The 26,339-nt window shown below is 36.3% G+C and overlaps 1 protein-coding gene across 6 annotated transcripts in view; it reads right to left on the bottom strand.

Annotated features, from left to right (window-relative positions):
• Positions 1 to 26,339, bottom strand: part of COL6A3 (collagen type VI alpha 3 chain) — a 149,208-nt gene that overhangs the window by 74,141 nt on the left and 48,728 nt on the right. For 4 of the 6 annotated variants that reach the window (XM_053698857.1, XM_053698858.1, XM_053698861.1 and 1 more), the window contains exons 3-9: positions 21,201 to 21,797; positions 18,269 to 18,871; positions 15,913 to 16,500; positions 12,227 to 12,829; positions 10,485 to 11,066; positions 7,754 to 8,368; positions 3,312 to 3,908 (exon numbers count right to left, since the gene is read on the bottom strand). In XM_053698857.1, coding sequence (XP_053554832.1) covers positions 3,312 to 3,908; positions 7,754 to 8,368; positions 10,485 to 11,066; positions 12,227 to 12,829; positions 15,913 to 16,500; positions 18,269 to 18,871; positions 21,201 to 21,797 — 4,185 coding nt within the window. The remainder of the gene's footprint in view (positions 1 to 3,311; positions 3,909 to 7,753; positions 8,369 to 10,484; positions 11,067 to 12,226; positions 12,830 to 15,912; positions 16,501 to 18,268; positions 18,872 to 21,200; positions 21,798 to 26,339) is intronic. The other 2 variants (XM_053698862.1, XM_053698863.1) reach the window with 2 other exon arrangements.

Below are 26,339 nucleotides of genomic sequence, written 5' to 3'. Positions count from 1 at the left end.
TTATAGGGCAAAAAATACAAGTAGCACTTTGCTATTTCCAAACCACTTTTTTTTAAAATTAGCGCTAGTTACATTGGAACACTGATATCTTTCAGGAATCCCAGAATATCCCTTGACATGTATATGTTTTTATTTAGAAGACATCCCAAAGTATTGATCTAGGCCCATTTTGGTATATTTCATGCCCCCATTTCACCGCCAAATGCGATCAAATAAAAAAAAATTGTTGACTTTTTCCCAATTTTTTTCACAAACTTTAGGTTTCTCGCTGAATTTATTTACAAACAACTTGTGCAATTATGGCATAAATGGTTGTAAATACTTCTCTGGGATCCCCTTTGTTCAGAAATAGCAGACATATATGGCTTTGGCGTTGCTTTTTGGTAATTAGAAGGCCGCTATATGCCGCTGCACACCACATGTGTATTATGCCCAGCAGTGAAGGGGTTAATTAGGGAGCTTGTAGGGAGCTTTTAGGTTTAATTTTAGCTTTAGTGTAGTGTAGTAGACAACCCAAATTATTGATCTAGGCCCATTTTGGTATATTTCATGCCACCATTTCACCGCCAAATACGATCAAATAAAAAAAAACGGTTACATTTTTCACAATTTTAGGTTTCTCACTGAAATTATTTACAAACAGCTTGTGCAATTATGGCACACATGGTTGTAAATGCTTCTATGGGATCCCCTTTGTTCAGAAATAGAAGATATATATGGCTTTGGCGTTGCTTTTTGGTAATAATAAGGCCGTTAAATGCTGCTGGGCACCACACTTATAATATGCCCAGCAGTTAAGGGGTTAATTAGGTAGCTTGTAGGGTTAATTTTTAGCTTTAGTGTAGATATCAGCCTCCTACCTGACACATCCCACCCCCTGATCCCCCCTGACCCCCCTCAAACAGCTCTCTTCCCTCCCCCACCTCACAATTGTCACCGCCATCTTAAGTACTGGCAGAAAGTCTGCCAGTACTGAAATAAAAATATTTTTTTTTTTTTTTTTTTTTTTTTTTCATACAGTCTGCAGTGATGGATCCCCCCTTACCCCACAACCTCCCTGATCCCCCCCATACATCTCTCTAACCCTCCCCCTCTACCTATTTGCCGCCATCGTGGGTACTGGCAGCTGTTTACCACTACCCAATTTGCCCCCCAAAATAGTTTTTTTTTACTTTGTTATTTAAAACATTTGTTTTCTGTAGTGTAGCTGCCCCCCCTAAATAATCTACTTCCCTCCCCCTCCCAGATCCCTTACTAAGCAACATAGATCCCCCTGCATCTGCCTCTGTCTTTATTTTATTTTTTCACTTGCGGGCATCACTACAATCCCTTGGAAGCAGCTGGAAGCGATCATGATCGCTTCCAGCACTTCTAACAACAGAGGACGTACCAGGTACGTCAATTGTCATTAAGGGGAGTTTTTTCCATGACGTACCTGGTACGTCCTCTGTCATTAAGGGGTTAAAGGGATATGAAGCCCGAAAAAATATTTTATGATGCAATCAGAACATGTGATAAACAACATTCCAATTTACTTCTATTACCTAATTTGCGTCATTCTTTTGGTATACTTATTTGACAAGGATACTTAGGTAGGCTTAGGAAGAGCAAAGCATTACTGGGAGCTAGCTGTTTATTGGTGGCTGTACACAAATGCCTCTTTTTATTGGTGCACAATATGTGTTCAGCTAGCTACAAGTAATGCATAGCTGCTCTTTGGGTTTCATGTCTCTTTAATTGCTGATATATGACCTATCTATCTATCTATCTATCTATCTATCTATCCATCTATCTACACATGCGCAAATATAAATGTAACTTTAATGTCCTATTAAGGCCTAGATTAAGAGTGGAGTGCTATTGGTAGCGCGAGGAGCATAAACGAGATTGCAAGATCGCGGTGTGTTCTTTATGCTTAAATCCATATTACAAATTACTGCAAATTAGTTTGTGCAAAATCGCGGTAATTTACACTACCCATATTTTCTATGGGTAACATTGAGTGGTAATGTGTGCTCGTATTACAAGTTGAAAGTAAATGCGATCGCGAGAACACAATCGCATTTACTGCTCAAACTTTTTATGCAACCTTTCAGAGTTTGTCCGGAGGAAACAGTTGCACTAAACTACACTTTGAACCCCTAAACCGCCACCCCCCACATCACAAACTACCTCAACAAATTCAAATCAGCCAATAAAAAAAATGTCATTGTATTGGCTGATTTGACCTTAAACACGTTTTGTTCTAGGTATTTTTTTCTTTTTTCGAGGGTGTTGGGGGTTAATGTAAGAATGTGTAAGTTTTTTTTTCATAAAAAGAGCTGGTTCACTTTAGAGCAATGCCCTACAAAGGGCCCTTTTAAGGGCTATTTGTAGTTTAGGTTTAGAAAGTTTTTTTTTTTTTATTTTGGGCTTTTTTTGGGGGGGGGGGCGGGACGTTTAGAATAGGGATAACTTTTTTTTTTTTTCATAATCTGTTTGTTATTTTTTTGTAATGGTAGTTTTTTGTAATTTTATTTTTTTAAATAATGTTAGTTTTTTTTTAAGTAATGGTAGGCTTTTTTATGGTAATGGTAGGCTTTTCTTTAATAGTAATAGTAGTTTGTTTTTTATAGTAATGATAGGGTTTTTTAAAAAAAAAAAAAGTTAAAGTTAATTTTTTTTTACTTTCTCAGGTGAGTTTTTATTACTTTAAAGGTAGTTAGATTTATTTTGGTAAAGGTAGGGTTAGTCTATTTTGGGTTAACTTAGGGGTTGTTAGGTTAGGGGGTTTAGATGTTAGTGTGTTAATTTGCATTGGGGGCTGGCGGTTTAAGGCTTAATAGTGTAGTAAGGACTTTGTGTTGGGCTATTTTGTGGTTTAGGGGTTATTAGAGTAGGGGTCTTATGGCGATTTGGGCTAGCGCGCGAGTAGGGTGTTTATTTTAACTTTTTTCTCCATTGACTTCTAAGGGGGATAGGTTATTGCATGTAACATTGTAATTTTGACTTTTTGTGCGCATTAGTGCTGGAGTGATAACTTCTTACTTTCAACTCTAATTACCAGCGCAACCTGACGCATGCAGTTTACAGTAATCTAGCCCTAAGTAGGAAATATTAAAGTTTTGTCTTTTTTATGCATTATCCCTAATAAGTTTTTGGTTTTTAAATGACACCTTGGACAGTTTTCAAGTATTTAAATTATTTTTCATGCAAATGTGTAGTCAACCATACGCTTTTAAATACATATTTTTTTCTTTAATTGAACATATAAAGACATACACAGCTTCTCTCCATGCAGGTACAATGGAACATAATTTTAGCTTAATTACCTTCTTTTATTCCACTTTGTTCAATGATTCTGGTTATCTCGCTCATACTAAGGCTGGTGATCGGTGTGAGAAGATTTTGCTCCACAGAGGATAAGTCACGGAAACTGGACACAGGATAGATATATTCTTGAGCTAAAGTAATCTTCTTGGCTTCCTCTGTATCCACATTCTTCCCAATCAAGAATGGGAATACAGCAGATTCCTTTACCTGCTTTGAACCTTCTGCAACATCATCAGCAGATGGGCCAGAAGAAGCTATGATAAGAAATTGTGGCACCTGCTCCTCTATTCTGCTTCCAGAGGGCCTGGTAAAGATATTCTTTGACACATACTCCAAGGCGTTCCCAGTGTTTGCTGATGCTCCTCCTTTGGGCCTCATCCTTCTGACTGCACTTTGTACTTCTTCCTTGGTAGAGTGGGCATTTAACAAGAACTCAACCTTTGGGTCTTCACTGTATTGTACAACACCCACTCGTGTATTGTCTGAACTGACATCTAGTCTGTCCACTATTCTTCCAATGAATTCTCGGATATTGTTGAACTCTGGACCAGTACCTCTTGAACCATCAACAAGAAAAACCACATCCCTTTTGTCACCTACAGATAGGAAGAATTACAAACATGTAATGAAAGAATACTAGGCAATACTTTTAAAATGTGGTAACTACCATCATTTTATACCATAAAAATTGTGCTTTGTGAGACATTTTTAAACACAGTTTATGTCAGATATAATAATAATTAATGTATTGAAAATAGTGATGTTTTGAAGCCTCAGCTCTTTCCTCAGTCCAAACAGATTGGCTTAGATTACAAGTCTGAAGTCATTTTTTAACTTTCTAAAGTGCAATCAGCATATAGAATAGTGTGAGTGCGGTAAATTCCTCAGATAATATGCTATATATTATGCTATATATTTATATATATATAATCGCAGGTATTGAATCACTGAATGAACCATTATCAAAACTTATGGATCATTTCCTTCAACCTTTAGTAAAAAAACTCCCTAGTTACATACAGGACACAACATCTTTACTATTAGAACTGTAACAGATTAAATGGAGACAATCCTATCGCTTCTTTGTAGCTGATGTCTCGTCACTCTATACTTCTATACAACATGCTAAAGGCCTTGATGCTATTGGGTATTTTCTTGAAAGATATAGTAATTATGAAAAGAATACAAAACAATTTGTACTGAATTCCATTGACTATCTTCTTACACATAATTTTTTTATGTTTGATGGGGGCTTCTATCTCCAGAGTCGTGGGACTGCTATGGGGGCGAAATTCGCCCCATGTTATGCCAACCTGTTTATGGGTTGGTGGGAGCAGTCTCACGTCTTTGGGGATGGGAATCCCTATTGAGAGAACATTATTCTGTATGCTCGTTATATAGACGACTTGTTTTTTATCTTGGACTGTGGAGAGACAGAAGCATTCTGCACCTATTTGAAATCTCAATGTATCCTTCCTGGTAAAATATTTTATAAATAAATAAATTTGAATAGGAACAATTGTGGAATTAGATTTATAGGTGAACAAAATCAGAATTATATTAACTTTTTGGATGTTAAAATATCAGCGAATATAGAAGAACAGAATATTGAGACTGATCTTTTCAGAAAATCCACAGCAGGGAACACCATTTTAGAATTTAGCTCCAATCATCCCCGACATACACTTTTGGGTATTCCCAAGGGACAGTTCATACGTGCAAAACGGAACTGTTCCAATCAAACTAATTATGAAAAACAGGTCAATAGTATGACACAACACTTAAAAGAAAGAGGATATAATGAAAATATCCTCAACAAGGCCAAATTAGAAGTCGATTGTATCCCCAGAGAGATACTTCTAACCTACAAAACAAGAAACAAAAAGGAATATAAACAAAAAACAAAATTCATTACGGCTTATAGCACTCAGTATGGAGAGATATGTAAAGACATTAGGGATAGTATCCCGATACTGAGTGCTGATCCCGTCATGAAAAAAATAATACAGGATGGGTGTGAATTTATCTCTAAAAAGGGTAAAACAATAGGTAATCTTGTATCACCATCAGATCTCCCTAAAGAGAACAACACCTGTTGGTTAAAACAACAGAAAGGCTTTTTCAAATGTAGAAAAAACATTTGTAAAACATGTGATCATGTAGTAGAAGGAAATAATTGTAGGTCTACCACCATGAGTCGCACACATGAGATAAAATTTCACATAAATTGTAATACAACACATGTAATTTATCTCCTCATGTGTAGAGGATGTCTGAAACAGTATATAGGGAGAACCAAGAGACCCCTAAAGAATAGGGTGTTACAACATCTCAGATCCATTGAGGACGAGAACTCTACTAGTCCAATTGCTAAACATTTTAGGGCATATCACAACTCTGACCCAAAGTTTTTGGAAGTTCAGGGAATTGACCATGTACCCAAGTGGAAAAGAGGGGGAAATAGAGAGAATAAACTAAACCTTAGAGAGGTTTTTTGGATCTTTACCCTTAATACTTCCATACCAGGTGGACTAAACTTCAGGATGGACATTGACTTATATATTTAGGAAAAACCTATAGTCCCATAATTGTTCTTATAAGGCGCTAAGGTAATGGAAATAGAACCTAATTATACAAAATAAAAGTGAGAATGTTTACAATTCCTAAAAATAATAAAAGGAAAACAAATATCTGGATAAGGTCTGATAGATATGGGCTAGATATATTATTTGATCATTAGGATTATATCATTAGTAGCCAGGATATTTGTGTTAGAAAATGCAGTAGGGTATGCAATACTAATGTGGTATGTACCTTTAAGAGTTTAAATGCATAAAAAGCCAGAAAGAGACACTGTTCCTCTATGCAGTGAACAAGTGCAGTGTGAACGAAACATGTCTGATGAGGAATACGGCTATGCACTGCATACCTTATGCAACACTAGATGTTTTTACAATTTTTGGAAATAAAGGTTTATTTTTTTACTATTTTTAAACCTGCCTACGGATTTGTGCTTTGGACTTGCTTGTATATTTTATATCAATTATAGGCTGCGCTAAAAGATGCTTTGGTTCAAATATTTAGCTATTCACTTGTAATACCAGATTAGTTTGTTATTCTTTGCGCAAGTCATGCAAAAGATAATGCACCATGCACTTTTGATTGGGCTTCACTTGTAATCTAATCCACTGTGTTTAACTAAGGTAAGCTCCATCCGCCTGTGAAAATTGCGGCCAAATGGCTGTCAAACATAAAATAAATTATAAATAGCATGTACTGTTGTAGAGTGTACTGTTGTATTCCCACAAATATATAAATAAATAAAAAACACACACACAGAAAAATGCAAACATAAAGACTTGTGGTTTATGTACATATCACTTTGTAGCCACACTGATTAGAAATCTGCTAGTATCTAATATACATGAAACACTGATATGCTGTTATCACAATTCTCAGGTGTTCTAGAACACACAGTAAACTATGATTAAATAGATTAAATAAAGGATTAAATAAAAAAAAATTAAATTAAATTCCAAAAGTCTTGCTAAACAACCAACATAAACAATCAAGCAAATCAATACTAGTGAATGTGTAATCATAACCTCAGCTGGGTTAGATTCCCCAAATCAAAATTTTATTTGAAACCTTATTCATTTGGTTAGATATTTGTTAGATCAGGCCGGATAAATTGTTGTTTTCATTAGATAACATATAAGAACTAGCGATATTAAAGGGATATGAAAGCCAAGCAAGCTCTACCCAGGGTTATGAACAAAAAATGGGTCGGCTCCTAAGTTTACATTCCTGCTTTTTTAAATAATGATACCAAGAGAAAGAAGGAAAATTGATAATAGGATTAAATTAGAAAGTATCTCAATTCACAAAGTAAGTAAAATTGACTGCACTGGGGAAGCAATGCTAAAGGGACACTAAAAGCTAAATATATTTCATTCTCCTCCCTCTAATTATGGATGCGGCCATTATGGAAGCTAGGTTACACTGCAGGTATTTGCAGGACATGTGCAAACACATCAGCATCGGAATGTAGTAAAAAATAGATATCAACATGAAGGCAAGTAATAACCTCAATAACATAAAATGTATTTAGTATTTAATGTCCCTTTAAAGAGCAAAAAAGATTAAGTGAATATTTTGTCAAATAGCTGCTTTTGCCCATTGAAACCACCACCTATACTAAAAATGTCAATACTGCAATATTGGCTAAAGCAAATCTACGTAAACAATAGGATGCAGTGAAATTTAGCCTCCTAGTGGGCGTTGGGAGAGCCCAGCCTATTTGAAAGGGTGTTCCTGCATCTGTTTAACTCTTACCACCTGCTTGCCTGAGTACATTGTCCCTTTACTGCAGTAAAGCCTACAATTGAGCTACCTTAGCATCCCCACTCAAAAAAACCCAAAAAACTTTAGGAGGTCTGACCTGTATATTCCACTGATGGGATTGTCTGGATTAGAATCTCCACATCTCCTTGCTTGAGCTGAGCCACTCGAGTTGTGATAGTTTGGTAGATGTTGCTTAGCTGGCTGACATCAGGAACTGAAAAGGCAAAATCAGGAATGAAAGAGATTGTTTGTAACTCTGTCATGTCAGCTTTGTTGGCTCCAATAGCAAAAGGAATAACTTTGTTTTTCTTGAGAGCTGTAGCTGGCCTTCTGACATCATCTCGGGACTTCCCAGTGGTCAACAGGATCAAGAATTGTGGCACCCCCTCTAAACCACGGCTTCCAGCTTCACTGGTGAAAACACTTCTGGTGACATAGTCTAAGGCAGCTCCTGTGTTTAATGGGGATCCTCCAATGGGTGTCATACGCTGTATGGAGCCTATCGCTGATTGGCGATCTGAATAAGCATTAAGTAGGAAGGTGGGTCTGCAGGAATCACTATATTGTACAACTGCTACACGGATTTTATCCTGACCCACATCAAGATTTTCTACTATTCTTTGAATGAAAGAGCGCAGAGCTGGAAAGTTAGATCGTGCATCTTCAGACCCATCAAGCAAGAACACAATGTCTTTCCTTGCAGTTGCATCATCTATTGATAAGAAAATAAAGACAATTTTATTAGATAGTGTCAGACTCTTAGGATTAATTATTAATATTTGAAATATGTAGAAAACAATGAATTATTTTTCAGATGTACAAATACATTATTTTAATTTCCTAAATTCAAGCATTAAAAGAAATTGTGTAAAAACAGCTTTAAAATATACTCATTGTGCAGAATTAAATCTAATTGCACTTAATTGAATTGTTTATTTAATGGAGTAATCAATAAACCAGCTTTATGAAAACATGACTTTTGGGCAGAAAATTCTGTTAGTCAAGGGGTCCAAACCGTAAAAATGTTACTTTTATTTTTGAAAAATGTAACTATGGGGCATATTTACCGCTGCTCCATAACCTGTCCGCCTGCTCTGAGACGGCAGACAGAAATCAACCTGATCGAATACGATCGGCTTGATTGACACCCCCTGCTAGCAGCCATCTGCAGGGGGCGACATTGCACTAGCAGTTCACCAGAACTGCTGGTTCAATGATAAATGCCGAGAGCGTATGCTGTCGGCATTTATCGATGTGCAGCGGACATGATCCACAATATCGGATCATGTCCGCTCGCAAAATCATAAATATGCCCCTATGTCTTTAAAGGGATACTAAACCAAAAATTATTCTTTCACGATTCAGATAGAGCATGCAATTTTAAGCAACTTTCTAATTTACTCCTATTATCAATTTTTCTTCATTCCCTTGCTATCTTTATTTAAAAATCAGGAATGTGATGCATAGGAGCCGGCCCATTTTTGGTTGAGAACCTGGGTTATGCTTGCTTTTTGGTGGGTAAATGTAAGCCTCCAATAAGCAAGCACTATCCATGGTGCTGAACCTAAAATGGGCTGGCTGCTAATATTTACATTCCTGCTTTTAAAATAAAGATAGCAAGAGAACAAAGAAAAATTGATAATAGGAGTAAATTAGAAAGTTGCTTAAAATGTCATGGTCTATCTGAATCATGAAAGAACAAAATTGGGTTCAGTGTCCTTTTAAGGACTGATACATAAAAGTTCTGTTTATTATATATTAAAAAATTAGCAGATATCTACATTTTGTTTTACTTTTGCTTCAATCCTATAGACCATAATATAGGTTTTATTTCATTATTAATTTCTTAATAGTAATTCTGCAACACGTAATCCATTCCTATAAAACAGAGAAAGTCATCTAACTAATCTAATATATTACCAATATGTTTTGGTTTATAAGCCCTAAGCAATAAGCTTTCAAAATTATTTGAAGACTGAGGTGTAAATTTATCATAGTGCGAGCGGACATGATACAATGTAGCGTATCATGTCCGCTGCACATCGATATATGCTAACAGCATACGCTGTCGGCATTTATCATTGTACCCCATGCAGATTTGCGGCCAATCGGCCGCTAGCAGGGGGTGTCAATCAATCCGATCGCATTCGATCGGGTTGATTTCTGACCCCGGCCTTAGAGCAGGCCGACAATTTATGGAGCAGCGGTCTTTAGACCGCTGCTTCATAACGACTGTTTCTGGCAAGCCTGAAGGCTCGCGCGGAAATAGGGCCTGAGTATTAAAATGTTTTCAACACACTTAAAGGGACATGAAACACAATTTTTTTATTTTCAGATTCAGATAAAATATACAATTTTAAAGACTTTCCAATTTACTTTCTATTATCATATTTGCTTTATATCCTTTGCGAAAAAGAGCAGCAATGTACTTCTGAGAGCTAGCTGAACACATCTAGGGAGCCAATCACTAAAGAGACAAATGAGTGCAGGTACCAATCACTAGCTAGCTCCCACTAGTGTAGGATATGTAATTTGTTTTTTGTTTTTTTTAACAATGGATACTAAGAGAACAAAGTACAATAGAAAATATAAGTAAATTTAAAAGTGTCTTAAAATGCCATCTGAATCATGCAAGTTTAATTTTGACTTTCATACCCCTTTAACTATGCAATGTATGCACCATGCAACTGGAGCTCACTTGTATATACATGTATTGTATAGAAAGCAATACCCTTCACTCATTTATCAAGTACAGTTAAACTAATATGTTGCCTTGTGTTCCATCATTAAACTGCTTATTTCTTTATGAAGATGTGGGAAGTCCTTACATGTTTCCGGGGTTGTCACAACTGAAATGGTCTTCAGGAGATTGACGAACTGGGCCTGGATTCCAGCAAGTTCCTGAAGGCTGTCTACAGAAACAACAAATTGTGGTGCTAGAACAATCTTTTCAAGCTCTTCAGAGTCAGCATTCCGGGATTTTATAGCAAATGTCACAATACCAGCTTTCTTCAGATTAGCAGCTGGTTGGTCCACGCTGTCTGTAGATTTGCCTGCAGATAATAACACTAGGTATTGTGGAACTCCCTCTGTAATCCTACTGCCAGAATCTGGTGTAAAGAGATTTCTACGTGCATATTCTAGAGCATTGCCGATCTTAAAGTTCTTCTCTGGTTTAAACCTCATCTTCTTTACTGCACTGATGACCTCCTGCTTTGTGGGGAATGAGTCAAACTTAAACTCAACTTTCACGTTTTCGCCAACCTGCCCTACAGAGACTCTTGTGGCATCCTCACCAACATTGAGGTTTTCTATGATGGCAGCTACAAAGTCACGAACTAATGGAAATCTTCCCGCAACATTGGAAGATGCATCAATTAGAAATAAGATGTCCTTCTTGCTTTCTGTAACTGCACAAGACAAAAACAACACTTATTTATATAACATCCACAGGTGCTTTTAAAGGAGAAACACAAAAAGATGCACTACTATGAAGTGTAATATATGGGTAACAAAGATGTCATTTCTGTCTTATTAGGTGTGCCTTTTATATTTGATCATGAGTTGTAAGTATCCACTTTAGTAATAGTGAAAAATCACAGATATAGGTTTTTATAATAAAAGTAAAACACTTAATCAACTTTGACATAAAGGACAGATGTAGTTATATATTTACGTACATATTAAAGGGATATCCCAGGTAAAATTAAAATTTACTTCAATTTTGAATGGAAGCATTTTAAGAGAATTTACTGTGTATAGGTATGTGAAGCATATCTAGATATGCTGATTGCATCAGCAAGAAATAATAATAATGTAATAGTGTGTTCCTTTAGTTAACATGATTCAAGTCACCTCCAGCTGTCTGAGAAGATATTGCTATTTAAAATTCTGATGTAATACCATATCCAGAGTGCGCCAAGCACCTGTGCACAGAAGAAAAAACTCTAAAACAGTGATAGCCTTTACTAGAAGTATTGTTAATACACGCATATTGCTAAAATGCTTCCATTCAAGATTCAAACACACTGATATGCATTTAAATTTTGGCTGGATTATAAGCAATATGCAATGTAGACAGATAATGATATATATGTGCATACACACAGAAAACACAGCAGCTCACTGCCAACATTGCCCTCCTCTTTCCGTTTAACATACACTCATATCCTTCAACTTCTCCCCCTAACTTCCCTGTACTTTCTGCTACATCCTTGCACATGCATACAACCCTATGTAGGCCCAGAAGACATACACTCTTTATGCTCTGATGAATATGTGGTCTACCTTACAGATCTAAACTCATTAGCATATGCTGATGATCATTGTTTCTTCCCTGTGTATAATATTCTAGAACCACCAATAGGCTGAAGTACGTGGGGGGGGGGGGGCAGGAAATACAAACATGGGCGGCATAATTACAGATTGAATATACATTTTTTTAAATTATTTAAATTAAACTAATCACAGCACGTGACCTTTCATTCTCTGTTAAATTTCCTTCTGAGAAACATTTATTGTGAAAAAATAGATTATCAAACAATAAACTAGCCATTTTTTCTAAACTTACCTGTAGGGACTGTTTCCAACAAAGTAGTTATCTGTTGCCTTGTCAACTGTCCAACTCGTTGGGAGAAACTTTGGTAAGCGTTTTCTAACTGAGTGACTTGAGGGACATATAAAACAAAATCAGGAATGAAAGCGATCTGCTGCAACTCAGTTTGATCAGCTCTGTTGACTCCAATAGCAAAGGGAACAACACCATTTGACTTGAGCTCAGTTGCTGGCCTTCTGACATCATCACTGGACTTGCCCCCTGTTAGCAGGATCAAAAACTGTGGTACCCCCTCAGCTGCACGGCTGCCAGCTGTGCCAGAGAAGACGTTCCTAGTGACATAATATAATGCAGCTCCTGTGTTCAATGGTGAACCTCCAATAGGATTTAGACGGTTAATGGCATTCAGCACTGCTTGACGGTCTGAGTGGGTGTTAAGTAGAAATGCTGGTCTAATAGAATCACTATACTGAATGACTGCTATACGTACCCTGTCCTGACCAACATCAAGACTCTCCACCACCCGCTGAATGAAGGTCCTGAGAGACGCAAAGCCAGCTCTGTTATCATCTGAGCCATCTACCAAGAAAACAATGTCTTTCTTGGCACTTTCATCAACTATTTTAGGAAAAAAGAAGAGGTGGAAATGCATTAGAAAGATCTAGTAGTTGAACTGCAACAAGTAATGAATTGATACATTTACTGGAATCATAAGCTAATATCTTTTCATTAGTATAAAACAGTGTTCCCTAACAAAATGTTACTGTTTAAAGTTACACATATCTCTTAAGTAGTGTAGTCAGAAAAAAAAGTGCATGAGCCCTCTAGCCAGCATTACGTTAAAGTCCCATTATCTAGTAAAATGAGTTTAATAAAGTCTTAAAAATGTTAAAATGTTACTAGGGTTGTTCTATTTGTGCCTTTTCATTTAAAGAAAAAGCAGGGTCACTGCTTCTTCTTGTGACTTCATTATTGAACTTTAAAATGTAAATTTGTAAAGATTTAGTGCAATAGAAATATAAAGAGCTGTAGGTGATTCAGAACCTTATATAAACTAGATGCTATAATAAAAAAAAATTGGTCTAAGTAATAGCCCAAGCATTCCACCAGGCTACATCAGTCCATTTATATTATATTTATATATGATATTGGCCCAGATTCATTAAAGAATTTAAAAAAGTTTGTGAAACAAATAACTTGTGGGTGAAAAACTTGCCCTGTCATCAAAACTCGAAAATTGCATAATTCATAGAGATTTTCACACGCACTTTGTACAAGTTACAGGTTGAGATTGACACTTTATTATAATAAATGTAACTGCATCTATCCCGTAACTATTCATCTTTCTGGCACCAAGAACAAGCACCACTGTGGAGGATGCTGACATCACAAAAAGACCTTCTGTTACAGAACAAACATCTTAAAAGGACGTTCAACAACTCGTGCTTCTGAGTAACAATCGGGCTTGTCCCACGCAACCTAAAGAGGCCAAAAGCACATTGTGTAACTTGTAAATGCTGCAAATCTAATAGCTGCTTTAAGCCGTTTGAAACATTTTGAAAACATCAGTCACATAATTAGTTTTTTTACCTTTCTAGGGAACATGGGACAAAGCACAAAAACAAAAGCTGTTTAATGTCGATTTTAAAGCAGGAAAACACCCTCCATAAAAAGTCCACTCTAACATATGCAATAATGAAAACTTAAAAAAAAAAAAAATGAGACAGCCTTATCAGCTTTGATAGAGCGAGACACAATTGTGAGATGACATAGTTCACAGGGGCAATAGATAGGATTTCCAGGTGTCCTGTATTCAACTGGACGGTTCAGTATTTTAGCTGGTTGTCCACAGGCCTGGACTGGGACTAAAACTAAAAAGCAGCCCTGGAAAAATATGAAGACCAGCTCTATTTTCCGTTGAGTTAGTAGAATGCAAATGCCCAATATTTCTCAAAGGGGATTACGGAGATACTCCTTCCCCAATATTTTTTTCAGAATTAAATTATATCACTTTGCGTTAAATAACAATTCCAGATTGATGTTATATAGGCACCCTACAACACAATTGCATCCACTAATCACCCCTTTAAATTGTAGTTTTCCAGCCCCAGCTGCTGCAGCCCACCGGGAAATCTCCTGGTGTCCTGGTAGGCCAATCCGGCCCTGGTTGTCCAGTGAATTCTATACAAAAATACTGGACATTTAAGTATCCAGTATTTTTAAAGTCCCCTGAGTGTCCCCTAAGTGTCAGCTAAATGTAAGGGGCCTCTATGCATTACAAATATACCTAAAAACATTTATTGCCAGCAACCAAATGGATAAAATGACTGCCCAGTGAACAATATACATGATGAGATTAAGGGTGGGGCATTAGGCTGAGCATTGTGGGGCATTGTGGTACCCCAACTACAACCCATGCCCAGACACCTGTATGTGTGGTATTTTTAAGGAGCAGAGCTGACAACACTACTCTTTACAAATTTTACCAGCTTATTATTGGTGTAGGTGAAAGATCCCGACCACATCCTTGCTAAGCTTGTGTCTTTGAGTTCTTCAAAAAAATCCTCTCTATCCAGCAAGACTACTTCTCTATAACATACCAGGCGCGCACATATTTTACACTTACAAACATTTACATTACTGGGTAAACATGTTCCTGGCATTGCTGGGGTTGTAATTAGCAATAGGTTTTCATTTGAGAGATTTCATGTATTGGACGCTTCTAGCAACTATAATTGTTAATGGCATGAATATCCACTAAAGGATCTGTGAAAAATATACGTAAAAAGCGGTGCTAAACGATCTCACCTTTACAACTACTCCGCAATTTTGTGAGTAACTGTGAATCAAGGCCATTGTCAGCCACTCAAATATGCTCCTATCTCTGCTACATTAAAATAATATTTAAGGGACAATCTATTACAAATAGGCTTCAGCCTACAATACTTACATCTCTTGAACCTGACTTTATCTATGTGTTTTACCCTTTTATGGTTAGTAACCCAAAAGAGTTTAGAGCATGGCATTTTTTTGCATTAGAATACCCCTTTAACGCAGATAGCACAGTTTCCAGTAAATTGCATACACCATCAACCCCCCAGGAATTAATATTGACAATAAGAGAATTTGGGACTCAAATTAACATAAATTAACTATAGATTTCAACAGAAAATTGGTATACAGTGGTTAACTACCTAATAGTGCTTAATTTTCCAGTTTCACTTTTAGATTAGATTACGAATAGGTCCTGTCTCTAATGGAGTCTCTTAAATGCTTCAGTGATCAGTTATAATGCAGCTGTAAAAATAATTCTAGATAATTGTATACACTGCAGTATAATTGCTGTATGCTTTATTGTTTAATTAATTTACAATTTTATCCATATGAACAATTTAAGTGATCTCTGCATTTAGCAAATTATTGCTCTCTTGCTCTAATATTCCTGACCAAAAAAAATAAACAAAACTTCCCTAACGCAACGGAAAGTTACTTGATTGTTTATTATTTTTTTTTAACAATTTGATCTTGTTAATTATTTCCTCTTTATTTATTTATTTTAGCTCTTCAGCAAATTTCACTTTTTTATGCTTCCTATGTTAATTGGATTTTCCTATTGCATTCCTTGGAGCTAAAATGCTAAAAGCATCTGAAAACAAAAGTCTCCATTCTGAAAGCTCTACATAATGTATAGTAAGGTTTACCTGTGACTGTGACCTCTGTACGTTCCCCTCTAACATAGGTGTTTAGAGGATCTATAATTTGTTGGCTTAAACCAGACAGGGCACTGAAATCATCCATCTCATAAACCATGGCTGGATTAAAGGCAATTGTCTCCAATTCTTCCTTATCAGCATTTTTCACTCCAACGCAAAAGGTCAAAACACCAGAATTTATGAGCTCTCTAGTAGCTACATCAATGTTGTCTGAGGACTTCCCAGCCAATAGCACGACTAACAGTTGAGGAATCCCTTCCTCTATTCTGCTGCCAGCACTGCTTGTGAAATGGTTTTTGATAACAAATTGAAGAGCTGAGCCAGTGTTCAGGACAGACCCCCCTTTGACCCTCATCTGACCCAAACGATTCTGTAGTTCAGATTTGGAGAGAAACATGTTTAGAGGCAATTCTGTCCGGGGAGTGTCACTAAACTGAACCAGTCCAATTCGTGTGCCTTCACTGCTGATATCAAGGTTGTTTATAAGATCGATAATAAAGTCCCTCACAAATGGAAAGTTGGCATTTCCAACGTTGACAGACCCATCCAATAGGAAGACGATATCTCTTTGGTTAACTAAAGTAAATGGTGAGGTTGGGATACAGAAAACAATGAACATGACATCACAGCAAATTCAGAAGAGCAAGATTGTAGAATGCATGTGTTTACACAGTGTAGACACATAACTCCCATATATCTCAGGAAGGACAAGAAAAATGAAAATAAGGAGAAGAGTGTAGTGGTATGTCTTCCATCTACAAATAATTCTTAAATGTAGCTATTCTTATTATTAATCTGAGTATGTAAATCCATAGATAACACTTATTTACCTCTAGTTCAAGCACTGGTATCATCTTAGATTACATATAACTTTAAGAAACTATATGGGCTTTTAGAAGACATGAAACCACATTTTAACTTGACCCAGATACAGATGCAATTTTAAACAACTTTCCAATTTGTTTCTATTATTTAATTTCCTTTGTTCTCTTGGTGTTCTTTGCTGAAATATTATCTAGGTAAGCACAAAAGCAGTAATGTACTACTGGGAACAGGGTGCACATATATACCACTTGTCATTGTCTCGCCCGATGTGTTCATATAGCTTCTAGTAGTGCATTGCTGTTCCTTAAACAAATTTGATAAGAGTAAATTGGAAAGTTCTTTAAAATGGTATCTTTCTGCAGCATGAAAGAAAACTGTTGGGTTTCATGTCCCTTTAACCAAGTAGCAATCAGGGACATTGAACCAACTACTTAAAGGAGCAATTAAACGTGTACTCGGGTACTATAGAATACTGTCATTTATAGATGGAAGCAACAAAAGAAGATCGAGAATAAACATAACGTTTGAAGAGTGGAAAAAGAAAGAAAACAGATATGGCACAGAGAAAAGAAAGAAAAAAGAAAAGAGTCAGAGCCCAGAAGGGTATAATGCTGCATGTTTCAGTTTTGTTTTCAAGCTGTAATTTACCTTTATTATGGAAACACATTCCTTAAACTTTCCTATATACTGCAATTGCTTTTTCAGCAGAACAAAGGTGTGTGTATTAAACCTTACCTTTTGATTATTACGTTCCATAGAAAATGCCTGAGTATTTATCTATATGAAATAAATAAGAACTGGAAAGGACTTCACATATATCTTCCATATTAAACAAATGGAGTAATTGACCCATGGCAAAAAAAAGTTTCATCCAGGTTTAGCATGCAGGTGGCAGTGTGGCAGTCGGCCTTGCACTGTTTTTTTAGTTACTATTACGTTCCTCCAAATCAGTCCATGTACATTTTAGACTGAGCTCATAAACTTCCATGTAAATATCTTGTTGTTTGTTTAAACCTAACTGATACACTATAAAGAGTGAATCTACTTTTTTAAAGTGTCTGATTTATCTATAATAAGGAAACATCTTAAAATATGCATACGTTTTGTTGTGTTTCTCAAATCCAATAATGTGATCCAGGAACAACAATCAATGATTTAGTGTTTACCTATATTTGCATAGAAATATGATTATATAGCATTGAACCTAATTCTAAATAATTGAGGTAACTCAGGAATTAATGCATGAATTTTAGAGACTATAGGAACCCACCAAGTGTCTAAGTTCAACAATTTTCTTACCCTCACTTGGGGAGTTTCTTAGGATTAGACTGGGCACTTAGGATTTTGTTAAGTTTAGTGACATATGAATAGTTTTAAACAGACTAATATTGTCAAAGTGAAGGTGTAGACAGTTTTTCAACATTATAAAAACAATACAGGATTTGCTATTTTTAGAGCCATCACAAATAAACAAAAACATAAAAAACAAAACACAAAACATGTATTTTTAGACAGTTACCTTGAGTTGTTTCTTCAATGACAGTCCTTCCAGTCATGGTTTTTAAAGATGGTATCATTGCATTGATTAAACGCAGCAGACTACCTGAAGTGAAATCTTGTGGCTGGAAAATGGTTTCTGGTAGAAAGGAGATTTCCTGGAGTTCTGCAAGGTCAGCATTCTTGGCTCCTATTGTGAAGCCCAGTATTCCCATCCGTTTAAGCTCCAATGCAGGCTGGGTAACGTCATCCCTTGACCGGCCACCAGTGATTAAGACAAGCAGTTGTGGCACACCTTCCCGTGCACGACTACCAGCAGAGGCAGTAAAGACATTATTACGGACAAAGTTCAAGGCAGCACCAGTATTTAGAGAAGCACCAGTCATGATCTTCATCTTCTTTAGTTGGTTAGTCATTTCCTTCTTGGAAGGGTAGGTGTTCAGGTTAAATTCAACCTTGGCAGTGTCTGCATATTGAACCACTGCCACCCGGATGAGATCAGGCCCAACCTCCAGTTTGCCAAGTAGTCTTATGATGAAATCACGGATTGGAATGAAGTTGCTTGCACCCATGTCAGAAGAACCATCAATCAGGAAAACAATGTCTCTCATGTTGACTTCAATAACTGGAGAACATAAAAAGCACTATTACCAGCTGATATCACTAGTAACATTCAGTTTATTATTTGAACTGTAGTATCTGTATAATATTGCATGTTTAATTATAAATGACTTTTATACCAGGTTTGTCCAACCTAAAGCCTGTTGATCACAATATAGGCTATATCTGACCAGCTAATGCACCTGATAGAATACAAAGTGCACCTCTATGCAGTTTGTTCATTGTTATGTTATTTGTGAGAATTCAATATATAAGTTCCTAGTAACACATGCTTTTTATTTAAAGGGATAGGAAACCCAAAAATTATTTCATCATTTACATAGTTTTTTTTTAGTTTTACTTTGTTTTTTTTATTCCATAAGCTTTCAATACATCACAGGTCTCACAGATCTATATCTGAAGAAGAGAACTGTGAGGTCTTGAAAGCTTATAAAATTAAATAAACCTTGATTTTGCTGGTCCATTAAAAGGTATCATAATCTACTAAAGGAACATTCTCTGTGGGACCAATAAGGCACCAACCCTTTTTTTCTGCTAATCATTTATATAGAGCATACAATTAAAAAAATGCCAATTTAATTCTATTATAAAATTTTCTTTGTTCTAATGGAATTCTTTGTTGAAGGGCATACCTAAGGAGTACATATGTCTGGAGCACTATATGGCAGCAGTTTTGCGAGAATACTTTGAACAATGCTATACATTGTGCAAACATTGTTGCTATCTAGTGTTCAAAAATGTGTGACATTTTTAAAAACATTCCTTTTAAAAGGCTGCCATATAATGTTTCAGACTCATGCACGCTACCTACCTTGGTATTTTCTTCAATAAAGGATACTAGGAGAATGTAGTAAATTTGATAATATAAGTAAAACGTTGTTTTAATACTGTACACTCTAACTGGATCAAGAAATAAATAATTTGGGTCTCATGTCCCTTTAAATTAAAAGGGTTTGTAAAATGTGTTAATGTTAAAGTATGATGTTAATAATCTATCTTTTTATCTGGCATACTACAGAAAATAAACGTAGCAATTTAATGCTGGTGTTCTGTAAATATTTCCCTACCGCGTAACGTTTTCCTACCTATGGCCACGCCTACAATATACTTGCAAATACCCTTTGCACGCATGCGCTCACTGCCACAGTCGGCAAACATTTTAGAACACCGTCCAAAATGTTGGCTCTAGCTGGGGACATCAGGCTTCCTACAACTATGTTCTTTTATTCTGTATATTCAATATTATTAAACTGATTTCTTTGATTAAAGGAGTGAAAGTGTTTCAATAAAGCAGACATAATATAAATAGTTACAAATTGGGCATGTATTAGCATTTCATCATGAAAGGTAATGTTTGTAACTACTTATATTATGTCTGCTTTATTAAAATACGTTCACTCCTTTAATCAAATAGATCAATATATAAATATACAGAATAAAATAACATAGTTGTAGGAAGCCTTTTTTGGCAATTGTATTTTGATGTCCCCAGATAGTGCCAAAATTGTGGACGGTGTTCTGTAATATTTGCTGACTGCGGCAGTGAGCGCATGCGTGCACAAGTGTATTTGCAAGTTTATTGTAGGCTGGTGTTCTATAATGTTTGCCGACTGCTGCAGTGAGCGCATGCGTGCAAAGAGTATTTGCAAGTTTATTGTAGTCGTGGCCGTAGGTAGGAAAACGTAACGCGGTAGGTAAATATTACAGAACACCGGACTAGTAAGAATATAAGTGTATGAATGTGAACAACTAAATCAAATATCAATGATTTCATAGACCACTAAACTTTCTCTCTCTCTTTCTCTATCTCTGTTTTTCTCACTCTCTTTCTTTCTTTCTCTCTTTCTTTTTTTCTTTCTCTCTTTCTTTCTCTCTCTCTTTCTTACTTTCTTTCTCTCTTTCTTTCTCTCTCTCTCTCTCTCTCTCTCTCTCTCTTTCTTTCTTTCTCTCTTTCTTTCTTTCTTTCTTTCTTTTGTTCTCTCTTTCTTTCTTTCTCTCTCTCTCACTCTCTTTCTTTCGCTCTTTCTTTCTTTCTTTCTTTCTTTCTTTCTTTCTTTTTGTTGTAATCTATATATGTGCCAACTATTCCAATGCATTAACCCTCTGTCTTCTGGTAATCCCACCAGATAGTCTTTGCTATACTTTCCTCCTGCAATAGATAATTTTCAAATTAGCAGAATTTCAAAAGCTTTTTTTTTTAACTGATTTCACCTGTGCATATACTAGAAATATCTGTAACTAATTGAATTACTTTTAATATTACCTCTGCAGGCATCAGCGCAAATGTATGAAGTTAATTAAGCCATTGAGATGCCTCTTTAATTCCTACCTACCTTCTGTTACTGTGGTTGGGGGCTGCAGGACAATGGTCCTTTGGGCTACCCCAGCAATGTAGGGTAGAACTTCCCTCTCCACTCCACCTAGAGCCTGGAATTGTGGGGCATTAAACACAAAGGAATCATCACTTGCAATTTGTTGCAACTCAGAAATGTCTGCCCTTTCAACCCCAATGCCAAAGGTGATGACACTGTTAAGTTTCAAAGCATTGGAGGCTTCTCTGGTGTCATCACTTGAAGATCCGGCTGTAATTATCACAAGGGACTGTGGAACTCCCTCTTCCTTTCGACTGCCCGAAGCTATGGTAAAAAGGTTTTCTACCACATAGTCAATGGCGACCCCCAGGTTTGCTTGCTCTCCCCCAATGAAGCGTAGATTTCTCAAAGCCTGTATCACCTGGTCTTTGGAGGAAAACTCATCCAAGGTGAATTCTGTTTTGACATCGTCACTATACTGTACCACTCCTATGAGCATTCGGTTACTTCCCACCTCCAAACGTCGCACAAAATTCACCAGAAACTCACGGATAGCAGGAAAATTACTGCGTCCAACATTGTTTGAACCATCAATTAGGAAAACCAGGTCAGCAGAGTCTGGGATTAATTTTCGTAACAGTGAAGATTTGTGGTGGATAGTGAAAATTAAAAAAAAAAAGCAAAAAAAAAGGGATATAGAAATAGAGGAGAAACAAATGCAAAAGGTGTAAGTATTAATTAAGGTGCTGTGGTAACATGCTAGTGAAATGAGCTTACATGTTTCTTATATAGAAACATGGTACAGTGGTGCTGAGGGACTTATGTGGGTCATTTTCAATTCCTGTAGTGCTACTTATATGCATGGATTTATTTATAAAAAGTATTGAGCTTGGGGTTTATTTACTTTTTTTAGCATTCTGATACCAATCAGGAAAAAGCAGTACATGCTGTATATTTACAGAACATATAAAAGCCTCCAGCTCTGCAATAGGGACAATTCATTAGTGAAGAATAGCAAAGATTAGTCTAGAACGGGAACAATTCTCATACCCATAGGGACGCCGTTTGTTTGGTGATTTCGGCAATTTCAACATAAAACACTGTTCTCTTGTTTTAAAAAAATAAATTTAAAAAAATGACTATATTAACTGGGAATTGCATGTAACACAGTTTTTAGTTTTGGACTGTTACAATTCTTTGGATTTTTGCTCATGCATAGTTTTGGTGTGGGTTTACTGGTCTGAATTCTAATTTAAAATCCATTGTTTGTTAGGCGTGGCTGGTTATTGGCGCAACAAGGTTGTGTGTTGAATATTTGTAAAAATAAAGGGTGTAAGTAACAACAGGAATTGAAGAAGCCCATTTTGTTGGAAAGTATCCACAGCAAACATTGCACTTAGTATAACTTTATCAAATGACAGTGACATGTAACACTAGCGTTCTGCATTTCAGTTGAATAGGAGATACCAGATCATTTTACATGGATAAATAAATAACAATATTAGAGTACAATATCTTAAATTGGTCCTTTACCTTTCACAAATGAAGTGATAAGGTGATATATCTGCTATGAATTGTTGCTAAATATCAACTGATAACAATGATGAGGCTACATTGTATTCACTACATCTTTATTGACTAAAATCTGGTAAAACAATTATTCAACTTAGAAATGTAGAATCTTGTTAAGGCATAAATGAAAATTGCAGTGATGACAGGTTATTTACTCCATCTATTGACAACAGTAATTCTACAAGTTATGTCTCCTGGAGTGACTGAACAATCAGGGGTGGCTAATGGATACTGTAAATACAATGGCTTTAAACTAAACAAATGGATAAAATGTGTACTAGATTATTAGGCTGAAGTGTAAAATGGCATTGCCAAATATAAGTGGTAACATATCTTCTGCCAGGGTTTTCTAGCACTGTCTCCTAAGCCTTAGGATTTCTGAATGTTTTCACTACTTTTTCTTCTTATACTAATGATGACTCCTTTGCTGTGGGGGGGTACCAACTCTTTGTGACTGTATCTAGGAATGTTGAGAAATTCTGATGCAAAAATGAAATGCTCTACGTTATGCATTAATGATCCAGCTAACTGTGGGCCAGATTACAAGTGAAGCGCTACATAGCGCTTTAGCTAGTGTGCTAATTGCGCTAGAAGTAAACTTTTTGTGCACGTCAGGTTGCGCTCGTATTATAACTTGAAAGTAAAATGTTATTGCACTTGTGCTAACCCGACGTGTGCAAACAGCTTACTTCTAGCACAATTAGAATATTGCGCGTGCAATAACGTATACCCCATAGAATTTAATGGAGTAAAAAAAGTGGGGAAAAACACCCTACTCACACGCTAACCCAAACTCATTTTCTCAAGGGCACTAGCCCGACATGAAGAGATCTCTATGGTAAAGCCCTTTGTCTTCTAACACCTGAAACCTCATAACTTTTGTGTGCAATATTTTTTTTTATTAGATCGTGTTATTATAAGTATAACCCAACGAGTGTTAACTTGAATTGCACTCAAGCGATCGCGTCAACTTTCAACTTGTAATACGAGCACAATTTAACCTGCGTGCAAACGATTGTGAAAACACAATATTGCTTGCGCGCAAATGTTTGCACTCCACTCATAATCTGGCCCTTTGTGTTTAATCCTTGTAAAGGGAATAAACGAAACACAAAGGTAAAGTCCTGCTATGGAGAAAAACCTCCAGTCATTGGTAAATATGCACAACCGCTGCTCTTGATTGACTCGTGTTTTAGCGCTCAAAACTTGCAGTGCTTGTGACACCTAAGCATGACTTTACCTATGTATATAGGGGTTAAACATACAATGATCAGCAGGTGTAAAACATTAAAAATATTGTTTCACAAAATCTTCCATCAGCTTTTGTTTTACAAACAGATTGCATTGAGTTTAACCAGCTTGTGAAAAAAATTGACAAGTGATAAGTGCAAAACGCTTGCATGCTTACAGCTAACCATCGATACTGTATATTGTGACAGTATTGGGCATTATAGAGATCAGAACTTAATATTTGGGGGGCTAACAAAGGTGGTGATAAGACTGCACTATTTCCGAATGCATCCTGGAGTGAGGCTTCTAGTAATTGTGCCTCTCATTTTTCAAATACTTAACAATATTTTGCTGTGTAAATGTAGAAATCAATAATAGACGCACTATTACCACAAGCCTCATGCCAGAATGCATTCGTAAATAGTGCAGTCATGCCGCTGTCGGGGAGAGACCCATGCTATTTAACCCCTTAGAGTGAAAATGACAGACAATTCATCATTGGCAACTATGTAAGCGTAGCCATCGCTGACTAGTGTCAGTAAAACATTACCTGTTGTACAGTTTTTCATCAGCATGCCCCTTTAACATTTTGTTTATATGTTTGTACCTTTAGTTCATATTTGAATGTGAGTTTCTGTATGCTTACATAAATTAATATACATAGTTAGGATAATTCTGTGAAGTTCTGCATATAATATGTTTGCCACATTGAATTTTGTGGAATGTTAGTTAACAAAACCAAGTCATCACTGATTAATATACAAAAACATTTAGACATTTTTGGTTGTCATCAAAAAAACAAGCTGATGCATCACACAATTCCCATGGTGCATCACACGATGAACATGCACCAAAAACAGCTGAAACACATGGAAGATTAGAACATTAGCTCAGAATTAAAATAATTTTGGCAGAAAATCAGAAGATGATGGATTGATTACTATTATTATGTAAATGACAAGAGTGAAATACACTGTCTCTCTTTCACCTCATGAATTTCATAATGTCCATGGCAGAAGGATGTGTGTTATAGACAGAGGCATCATGGAATTATAAACTCATTATGAGGTAAAGTAAGTGTTTGAAAAACGTTATGGCATTTGTACTCCTCAGATTGTGTGTTCACTTGTCCCATTAATGGATATTAGCTTTTAAATACATTTGAGATACTATGAGCCTTTACTGTGAGAACCTTTCTATGAGCAGATTAAAATCTAGATAGTGGTTTTGATTCACTAACCTATGAGAAACAAGATATGCTTGCTTACCTTACATTCACAAGTAAATGGTTATCACCTTTAATTGGCCAGTGAGACCCGGCACAATGTTGACAATACAGGAGGTGCACCGCACCTCAATGGCATTACAAGCGGCTTAATTATGAAAATTGGAGCGACAACTACTTGTATCTCACTAGCCCATTTAAAGTTTAGAAAAGTGCAGCCAGCTCTATTAGCCAAACATCCGTGTTTCTTATGAATTCTGAAGACACTTAAAGGGATACTGAACCCAATTTTTTTCTTTCATGTTTCAGATAGAGCATTCAATTTTAAGCATCTTTCTAATTTACTCCATTTATCAAATCTTCTTCAGATAGAGCATGCAATTTTAAGCAACTTTCTAATTTACTCCTATTGTCAAATGTTCTTTGTTCTCTTGGTATCTTTATTTGAAAAAGCAGGAATGTAAGCTTACAAGCCGGACTATTTTTGGTTCAGAACCCTGGATAGCGCTTGCTAATTGGTGGCTGCATTTAGCCACCAATCAGCAAACGCTTCTATCTGAAAAAATTGTGTTCAGTATCCCTTTAAAGGGACAGTCAACGCCAGAATTGTTGTTGTTTTAAAAGATAGCTAACTCCCCATTCCCCAGTTTTGCATAACAAACACAGTTATAATAATACACGTTTTACCTCTGTAATTACCTTGTATCTAAGCCTCTGCAGACTGCCCCCTTATTTCAGTTCTTTTGACAGACTTGCATTTTAGCTAATCAGTGCTCACTCCACGGTAAATTCACGTGCATGAGCTCAATGTTATCTATATGAAACACATGAACTAATGCCCTCTAGTGGTGAAAAAACGTCAAAATGCATTTAGATTAGAGGCGGCCTTCAAAGTCTAAGAAATTAGCATATGAACCTCCTAGGTTTAGCTTTCAACTGCTCTCTCACACGTGGTGAGTTTCCCATCAGAGTCAAAAAGTAATGTCTGTGCACTAAATAAAAAAAAAAAAACCATCATAAATTAGCAAGAAAATACTCCCAAAGTCCTTAAAGGGATACTGAACCCAAATTTTTTCTTTCACTGAACCCAAATTTTTTCTTTCGTGATTCAGATACAACATGCATTTTTAAGC

This window comes from Bombina bombina, chromosome 1 (genome assembly GCF_027579735.1).
Source record: "Bombina bombina isolate aBomBom1 chromosome 1, aBomBom1.pri, whole genome shotgun sequence".
NCBI lineage: Eukaryota > Metazoa > Chordata > Amphibia > Anura > Bombinatoridae > Bombina > Bombina bombina.
The sequence above is the reverse complement of the archived record's forward strand: the minus strand, read 5'-3'. Positions and strand labels throughout refer to the sequence as shown.